We start from the raw sequence: 10,326 nt of genomic DNA, 5'->3' as shown, positions 1-10,326 counted from the left end.
GTTTCTGCCCTTCAAACACCAACAGACTGATCCCTAAGGCTTTTGGCTTGTGACCACCATAAAAATTCCTTAGGACCTCTGGATGCAGCAGCAGTGGGTGAAACAAAGAGAGATCACAGAGTTCCATCCAACTCCATTCATAACTATGTTCTCAAACCTTAAACTGATGCAAACTACAACACACACATCTCATATTTATTCAGAGAAATAAGTATTCTTAGTGACAGCGATGTGTAGGGCAACATCTTACACAAACTCAGCTGTTAATGGACAAATGAATGCATGCATGATAGTTCAATCTTCTTCCATCATGTTTGGGCTTAATGTGTTCGGAACATTGCCAAATGTATTCTGGTTGACACTTTTCTAAATGTGTGTTTGGACTATGCAAACAAGTTCCCCAGGAGGAAAGAAGGGTGGGCCACACCGTGTCCCCCCACTCTGATGGAAACAGCCTGGAGATGGAGAAGTGCCAGATTGCAATCTCCTCCTCATCGGAAAGAGAACAAGGAGTGTCTTTTGGGAAGGTACCTTTATCTGAATCTCCGGCCTGCGTGGTAGGAGATAGAAACAGATCATCCATGTTCTGAGTCTGAGTACCGAAAGGGAGAGACACTAACAGAAACACCGAAGGTCTGAGTCCCGTCAAGGAAAGGACTGTAACAGATCAACCTCCGTTCTGAGTCTCCGGCCTGCAAAGGTGAGACACTAGCAAATACACTCGTTCTGAGTCTCCCATTCCGAGAGACAGAAACATCAACGTTCTGAGCCTCTGGCCCATGCGAGAAGAGGTATTAACAGATACCAAGTCCTCAGTCTCCAGCTTGTGAAGCAGCAATAGATACGACCACGTTCTGAGTCTCCAGCCTGAGGAGAGAGATATTCTACGTTTAGAGTCTTCTTCCAGCAAGACAACAACAGATGCAGCACATTCTGAGCTTCCATCCTAGCGAGACAAAGTGGATTGACCAAGTTCCGAGTCTCTAGCCCAGAGAGGCAGAAGACACACAGACATCTGCAACAAAGTTAAGGTCCGGCGAGCAAACCTTCACTTCAAGGTACCTTTGCTTGCATGTTCCAGGCTAAGGACCTTCTGCACCTACTCCAGGGCCACATCTGCGTGCTCCAGATTTTAGGACCCTTTGGTGCTCCAGGAGATCAGCATCCTCCAGCGCTTCGTGTTCAAGACTGTTGAATCAGATTCCTGCTCCTTTCCCCACTGCACTGTTAACAGCACAACCAGTGGATGAAGTCACCGCCACCAGACTGCTCACTCAACCACAGAGAACGTAACTATCACTTAACAATCCCAAGGTCTCTGGAAGAGGTTTGGATGTGTATTATCAGAATATGATTTTCCTAATTTACACATTAGATGTTATATAGCTGATTGCAGTTTATAACAAATAATCTTTCACATATTTGTTTGAAACAAATAAGGGGAATAACCTTATTATGCATTAGATTATGTTCCCATGCTGAATTTAGGCCCTCGCTGAAAACGTCTAGACCAGTGGTTACCAAACCTGTCCTGGAGGCCCCCCTGCCCTGCACGTTTTGTATGTCTCCCTTATCTAACACACCTGATTCCACTCATCAGCTTGTTAGTAGTGACTGCAGTAACTAAATTGGGTGGTAGAAGGAAAAATTCAAACGCATGCTATGAAGCACTGTCAAGAGCATGCCAAACCAACAGGTGGTGATATAATCTCAACCGTAAAGCCATGTTGGCCAATCAGAAGCCTGAAAAAGTCTCTAGTAGGCGGAGATAACAGCGCAGGCACCGACGTCACAAGCCAAAAACTCTGTCTACACGATAACACTGCAACTGGTGTTTTTGAAAATCTTCACCCTGGCAGGTGTTTTCAAAAATGTTCAGTTTCGGTGAACTGGTGCTGCGTTTGCGTGTGGACGAACGGCCTAACCACGTAGAAAAAGCTGCGGTTTTAAAAATACATTTTTAAAAATGTTCGTGTGGACAGGGCCTAAGCCTCTCTGATGCCTTGGGATAGGTTGGCCCTAGCTGTCTTCAGGCATGAAGGCATTTTATTAATTTTTTTAAATAAAAAGTTGTCTTCATTCACGGGTCTAACCATTTTGGCATGTCATGAGCAGGGCTTTGTATACGGGAATAGATCATCAAAATAGATCGCCAGATGTCAATAAAAAGGACAGATAGCTAATTAGTATGCGTTTTAGCATATGTGGCATATGTGAACACAGCAATAAGTTTGGGCATATGTGAACACAGCAATTGCGCCTGAATCCGCGCCAAAACAATCGGTCCGAGATCGCCTGAACGAGGTGGTCTCGGCTCGATTGAAAACGAACTCTGGAGCAGTTCGGTTGTAGTGAGAAAGCAATCCGATCTAACGGACTAACGAACCAGGATATATCCCAATTTATGATGGGTATTACATAAGTTCCGTGAAAAGCATTAACTTTGTTGTTTTGCTAATACTTCAAAATGAACCAGTGAATGTCTGTGGGTGAGCACGTCTTCGCCATTCAAAATAAAAAAGTGCTCTTCTTCATTTTATAATGCCGTCTTATTGCTCTTCTTCATCATTCACGGGTATAACCATTTTGGCATGTCATGAGCAGGGCTTTGTATACGGGAATAGATCGTCAAAATAGATCGCCAGATGTCAAAAAAGGACAGATAGCCAATTAGTATGCGTGACCTTCTGATATGCATCAGCAAATTATTAAATGTATTATTCAAACTTTTCCTATTTTTTGTTACAATGGTGCCGTAATATGTGTTAGAACTAGGCCTGCATGACTCAGGGTGCTTTCACACCTGGCTCGTTGTTTGGGAACCTGGCGCGTTTCCCCCTTACCTCGGTTCGTTTGGGCATATGTGAACACGGCAATCGTGTCTGAATCCGCGCCAAAACAATCGGTCCGAGATCGCCTGAACGAGGTGGTCTCGGCTCGATTGAAAACGAACTCTGGAGCAGTTCGGTTGTAGTGAGAAAGCAATCCGATCTAACGGACTAACGAACCAGGCTATATCACAATTTATGATGGGTATTACATAAGTTCCGTGAAAAGCATTAACTTTGTTGTTTTGCTAATACTTAAAAAAGTGTGTGTGTATATATGTAAATAAAGCTCTTGAAAGTAAAAAATCCAGTATCTCAAAATAATAGAATATTTACATTTGAGTGTCATTAAATGACAATACCTACAGTATAAATTGCGGGTATCTCTTGTTCTTTGGAAACACAATAATGGGGAAGACTGCTGACTTGGCAATGGTGCAGAAGACAATCATTGACACCCTCCACAAAGAGGGTAAGTCACAGAAGCTCATTACTGAAAGAGCGGCTGTTCACAGAGTGCTGTATCAAAGCATATTAAATGCAAAGTTGATTGGAAGGAAGAAATTAGATAGGAAAAAGTGCACAAGCAACAGGGATGACCACAAGCTTGAGAATATTGTCAAGCAAAGCCAATTCAAATACTTGGGAGAGCTTCAGGAGTGGACTGAAGCTGGAGTCAGTGTATCGAGTCTCCACGCTCAGACGTCTTCGGGAAAAGGGCTGCCAAACCACTTCTGAAACAGAAACAACGTCAGAAGCATCTCACCTGGGCTAAGGAGAAAAAGAACTGTTGCTCAGTGCTCCAAAGTCCTCTTTTCAGATAAAAGTAAATTTAGCATTTCATTTGGAAATTAAGGTCTGGAGGAAGACTGGAGAGGCACAGAATCCAAGCTGCTTGAAGTCCAGTGTGAAGTTTCTGAAGTCAGAGATGATTTGGGGTACCGTGACGTCTGCTGGTGTTGCTCCATTGTGTTTTATCAAGTCCAAAGTCAATGCAGCCATCTACCAGGAGATTTTGGAGCCCTTTATGCCCCCAGGCTGATCGCTTCCATGCCACACTTCACTGATGGACTTTGTGCTCAACGAGCCCCCACCAAGTATTGAGTGCATAAATGAACATACTTTAAAGAACCTGAACTTTTCTGTTTTGCAAATCCTTTTTTTTAAATTGATCTTAGAAAATGTTCTAATATTTTGAGATACTGGATTTTTGACTTTCATTATATATATATATATATATATATAGCACATAGCCACTGAAGAGTTAAAATAGTAAAATCTAAAATCTTCCTGCTGGACATACTTCAGTTTGACCAGTGAGCAAGTTGAATCCTCCAGTTTTTCATTGAGCAGCTTGATTCCTGAATCTCCGGGGTGATTATAACTCAGATCCAGCTCTCTCAGGTGTGAGGGGTTTGAACTCAGAGCTGAAAACGCATAACGACAGCCTTTCTCTGTTACCATACAGCCAGACAATCTGAAAACACAGCAATAGTTCACATGGCAATCTGACATCTCTTTCACACATTTATAATAATTTCAGCCATGAATTATTCCTGTATGGTAATTTCTTTAGGTTTAGAGCCATACTTTGTGTTAAAAATAAATGTATATGAAAAAAATCTGAAATGCCATGTGCACATTATAAATTATATGATGGAAATGGCAGCGCAGTGGAGTTGTGTCACTGGTGTTACCAGAAAAATAACTTTGTTTTTATCTGTTTGACATCATTTTCTATTGTCCTACATCTGACTTTTTTTTTCAACTCACAAAATTGTATTTTAGTTAAATAACCAAATATGGTAACACTTTACAATAAGGCTCATTAGTTGACATTAATTAACTACTTTAGTTAACATTAACTAAGATGAATAAATGATAAAGAAGTATTGTTCATTCTTAATTCATGTTAATTTCAAAATTTACCAATGCATTATTAAAATCAAAAAGTTGTGCTTGTTAGCATTAATTAATTCACTGTGGACTAACAATGAACAACTGTAATTTCATTAACTAACATCAACAAAGGTTAATAAATTGTAATAAATGTATTGTTCATTCATGTTATTTAATACTTTAACTAACATTAACTAATGGAACCTTACTCTAAAGTGTTACCTTAAATATATATAATTATATATGAGCATTATCACACTCGTAACTTTTCTGTGAACCCTTTCCTTCCACCATGGATTCAAATCTCAGTTTGAAAGTTTTCCAGCTGAGCCCAAGCCTCTGTTACTAATTCCAAAATGCCACTTTAGAACTAGTAACGAAGCTACATGGAGTTGCTTCATTGAAAGCTTATTGTATTACTGTATTAAAAGCTGTGTATTATGTGGAGTAGAGTATTATAAGAGAGAGATTGACTGAACGAGTGTGATTACCTGCCTCTAATGCAGCATTCATTCTTCAGCTCAATCTCATATTCACAATAAAACATTAGTTAGTTTGAATGTCCGCCGAGAAAAGCAATATCTTTGTTGTACTATCCCTTCATCTGTTAAGGGTGATGTCCAATGATGTCCACCTGTTCAGTGCATTTGTTGGCTATGTCTTACAAGGTGTTGTGCCCGTTAGATTTATCCAAAACAAATGATATCTCATGTTTAAGAGACACTATAGGAGACACCAGAGTTAGAAGCAAATTCCAGAAGATCTGGCCGAGGTGAGGCTGCTCTCGGGTGGGTTCATGAGCGCTGAACAGCACCTATTATCTCTTTGTTTGGATTACAAAAACATTTAAAATGTTCCTTTTTAAAAGATGGTCTGCCTTAGCTGTCTAAAGTACATGTCAAGGTCAACTGGTGATTAGGATGGCCAATCAAATAAAAGGGCGGATGTTTGATGCATGTTGCATTTTCAAATCCAGAAAGACATGGAAAACACTGGATCATGAGCTGTTTGCATGTTTGTAAATTAACATAGTGCTGCACTGATGTCACGAATTCGGTCCATGGACTTCCATTTATTCACCACCAGAGGTCACCCTTTCCTTTACATTGACTCTCGCACAACACCAACTGTTGCATAGAACCCGGACTACATATCCCATCATTCATTGCACAGTTTGCACACTGCACTGACTGCACTCATTGCACACAGCTGTTTCTAATCACCTCACTCACTAAGTAACACCCACTCTAACCACCTTTCTCTGCAGAGTATTGTTTAGCCTGTACCCCTTTCCGAGTCTCCGTGGTTTCCTTGTTTTGCCTTGCCTGTTTTTGCGGTTTCTGATCTTTGCCTGTTTTCCTGGATTTCTCCCTCTCGTCTCGCCCCTGTGATTCTGTGACCTACGCTAGCCCTAGGACTATTCTTGAGTTTCTGCCCGCCATATACCTGTTTGCCAGTGTTCGACCCTGCCTGTTATACCACGTCTCTTGAAATAAAGCTTGCAGATGGATCTACACGTCTCACGTCTCGTCAGCCCCGTTACAACTGTGTAATTATATAAAATATTTATTTTATTGAAACCATTTACCTCAGAATCTCCAGCTGACAGTTTGGACTCTTTAGCCCATCAGAAAGCAGCTTCACTCCAGAATCCTTCAGGTCATTGTTACTCAGATCCAGCTCTCTCAGGATGTTTGAGTTTGACGATTGTAAAACTGAAGACAAACTTCCACAGGACTGAGCAGTGAGATTACATTCCCATAGCCTATGAAAATAAAACAAACAACTATACTGAAAACAAAGTAAATGGCCTTCCTTTAGATTTTAAATGTATGTTTCAGTAATTCAATTCTTCATTAAACACCTGTTAGAGCAATGCAGGGAAGGAAGAGTGGATCCAGTTGCAGCAAGTTTGTATTTATTTAAATTAACTAAGAAGTTTGTCCAAAAGGGTCCAAGGATGAAGAAAAATACAAACACAAACCAGCTCACAAACATGCACCATGACCTGAAAAAACCAAGGAGTTTAAATAAACAAGATAATGCACAACTAAACTAGACACAGGTGTAAGGATCCACTCAAACTGGCCCAGCGACAGAAACCAATTGGTGGGTGAAGGTATAGTGCATGTATGACTTTTACTCGTGCTTCTGCAAAGTTAACTTAATCTATCATAATGTAGTTTCAATTTTAGTCTAGCTCTGTATTTAATCTGACCGAATTTCAAGTGATCATTAAACTTAGACGGTACTTCTAATGAAAAAATAATCACAAATATTAATTATGTATTCATTTAGATATTTGATTATTTTTAATATCCCATACTTTTTAAATTATTCGTTCATTAAGGACCCGGTGTCACTTAGTAATTCACTTGGCCAACAGTGAACGCATGGACACAAACACGCCAGTTCAGATCTTACTCAGAAGATGCAGGGTGATTATACTACCTTTAAGTATGCTGCACCCTGCTAACAAATAACACAACAAGTTGCATTTTTCGTGATTATGAAAAAGAAAATACACTTTAAGTCAGTGACAGTCAGAAATTGGAAGCCCCTAATGGTGTTCCCCCATGGTCCATCCATTGGCAATTGAATCTACTAGAAATAATGATTCCAGAAGAGATCAGAATAAATCAAATATAACATTTTATTTGTTAGGTAAAAATGTAGCATGCCAGTTGCATAATTAAACCATTAGAAGCCAATTCAGAATTAAATTCAGTTCCAATTCAGATAAATACATAACATCAGTTGTTCAAAGATGAATCTAAGAGATGCATAACTATTTTCTATTTTAATATATTTTAAAATGTAATTTATAGTGATTTCAAAGCTAAATTTTTAGCATTATTACTCCAGTCACATGATCCTTCAGAAATCATTCTGATTTGCTGCTCAAAAAACATTTATTATTATTATTATGTTGAAAACAGCGGAGTAGAATTTTTTCAGGTTTCTTTGATGAATAGAAAGTTCAGAAGAACAGCATTTATCTGAAATAGAATCTTTTGTAACATTATAAATGTCTTTATCATCACTTTTGATCAATTTAAAGCATCCTTGCTAAATAAAAGTGTTAATTTCTATAAATTATATATATATATATATATATATATATATATATATACATACAGTGTATATATATATATAAAACATTTCTGTCCCTCTCACTTCTGAAATGATGGCTACGCCCCTGCTTCGCTGCCTTGATACCCACAATCCTGTGTGTTCTATCCCATGATGGTTGATCAAATAAATCATTGAATATTCGCTTAGTTATTAGATTTAGATTTGTTGTAGATCATTGAACGTTAAGCTGCCTCAGAAGCATGTCCGATATGCCTGCGAAGTCATTGGCTGATAGGCGGCGAGGCGGCATGTCAGCAGCCTAGGTTTTCGGATGCAGACGACGTCAACTGAACAATGACCGTTTACTATTTTCTCTTGGAGCTGCGCCGCAGCAGAAATGATTCAATTTGCACCATGGTCGTTATTTCCTGCTGCTTAAATCTGTGCTGTAGTGCTGTAAAAATGAAGTCGACTTGACTAGGTTAAAGGAGACATAACACACAGTTTTGGCCAATCTCATGTTAATCTTGAATACCTATAGTGTATATTGCATCATTCACTTCTCCGAAAAGTCTTAAGTTTTATCAGATTAATAAAAGAAATATACAGCTTTGCGATTCTCTCCGGAAACAGCCGAGCTCCTGGAGGCGAGCCGTGGGCGGAGCTGAAGAGTCGCGAGCACTTACGGGCCGATTGGCAACAAAACATAGACATTGATGCAGTTTTACAGCAGTTCCTAGTCATGACCGGGATCTTTTATCGCTGGGACTGCTCCGTCTTTCAGTATCAACGATGTGCAAATCCAGTACCTTGTTATAAAACATCCGTCACCGAAATGACGGGAACAAACAAACGCGCTTGAGAAACTCCATTGCTGCCTTGGAAAAACAAATTGCATCCACTGTTCACATAACACTGAATAAGGTTATCTTTTCCTCACATCCAAAAAACACACTCTTTAGAGATATTTAGGCTTGTTCGACTTCATGCGGTGCCGCAAAGATCGGCTGCCGCCGGTCAAAAGCAATGTATCCTGGTTAGAACATTTGTCCGACTTTGATCGGCGCTGCAGCCACCTTATGATCACATGTGCCATCAAAGTATCGCGAGAGCAAAACGAGACCAGCCGCCTAGGTCACGCACTAGGCTTGTTTGAGATGCGCCTCGCCTGAAATGTAAGCGAGAGCAGGCGGCTGCAGTGAGGGGAGGAGTGAAATAAACGCAGTCAAGACGGAGAGTTCTGACCTCTCGAAGTGGAACAGATACCAACGAGATCAAAGACAGATATCGCGTTATTCTCACTCATGTGCTGTGCTGCTGATTAACATGATATAATTCCAGTTCTGTTGACTTTATATTAAAATAAATATGATGAAAAGACACTCAAAGTGTTTGCTATTTAATTCCATACGAAAGGCATATTTATCATTCATTTGTACTTTAATACAAACATGTATTTTAGATTTTTATAGAAATATGACAACAATCACATATCTCACAGAGATCGCACTGTCATAATGTTTGGGAATATTCATGCATAATTTAAATACTTAAATCACATGAAACCAGATAAATAAAACATTTTAGAAGAGAACACAGCATCACGGTTGCTCTGAACCAATGAGCATTAAGCTGTGTCGTCAGCCAGTCGTTTCCCATCATGCTTTTGATCATGGTGGAGAGAAACTGTGCTCGACTGCACAATCCAACACAGCCGCCTCGCCGTTGCAAGAGTTTTTTTTGCACACGTCAGCATGACATCAGAGCAAGTCGGACGTAACTCGGACACTTTTCTAACCGGCATGCATCTCGCGGTGATCACCGGTGATCGGTTCTGCACAGATTTTGCTCATCTCAAACAAGCCTACTTCGAAAACCTTGATGATGACACACTTTATTCTCGTTGGTTAGATTCTGTTATAACAAGCACGACGTGTGTTGCCTGCTTATTATAACAATTCAATTCCAATGATGCTCACAAATCTGTGTATAATAACAGTAACAGCATTTTTAGTGTAGTCACACTGTTATATTGAGTCACGTTTCAAAAAACACTGATTAAAGCATATATACCCCCACTTTATTGGTATTTAAATAGCATATGCTAATGTTGAACTTATTCATGAACAGATGGCGCTGTATTAAGCAGTATAAAAAGTGTTTCTGTTGCTTTATGAAAACGTTTCTGAAACGTGTGTATTTGACAAATATTGCATTTATTTCACTTGATCTGTGATAGAGTATGCAAACACTGCGAGAGCGTCATTACCAGGAGCAAGCGGCTACTCTCTCCAGCCGGAGACAGGCTAGTGTAGTTCCTCTCGAACATCCTAGTCTTCTCGAGCAAGTAACTGCGGCACTGCCGATGACTTCCGTAACCATACAAGAAACACGTTAAGCGGCGTGCTCTCGCTTGGGTCACTGAGTGTGCACACGTGCATAATAATCCAACTCTTAACAGTGTAAATAACTCTTTAGATTTTTTAACAGTGTAAATTTCTCTTTAGATCTCATTAGACCCCCC

The 10,326-nt window shown here is 39.8% G+C and overlaps 1 protein-coding gene across 1 annotated transcript in view; it reads right to left on the bottom strand.

Annotated features, from left to right (window-relative positions):
* The window catches only part of LOC107571858 (stonustoxin subunit beta-like), a 25,849-nt gene that overhangs the window by 8,534 nt on the left and 6,989 nt on the right, over positions 1-10,326 (bottom strand). Inside the window, exons 2-3 of the mRNA XM_016258242.1 lie at positions 6,316-6,492; positions 4,132-4,305 (exon numbers count right to left, since the gene is read on the bottom strand). Of these exons, the coding sequence (XP_016113728.1) occupies positions 4,132-4,305; positions 6,316-6,492 (351 nt within the window). The remainder of the gene's footprint in view (positions 1-4,131; positions 4,306-6,315; positions 6,493-10,326) is intronic.

The sequence above is a fragment of the Sinocyclocheilus grahami genome, unplaced genomic scaffold (genome assembly GCF_001515645.1).
Source record: "Sinocyclocheilus grahami isolate Dianchi unplaced genomic scaffold, SAMN03320097.WGS_v1.1 scaffold1662.1, whole genome shotgun sequence".
NCBI lineage: Eukaryota > Metazoa > Chordata > Actinopteri > Cypriniformes > Cyprinidae > Sinocyclocheilus > Sinocyclocheilus grahami.
This window is presented reverse-complemented; position numbering and strand designations above follow the sequence as displayed.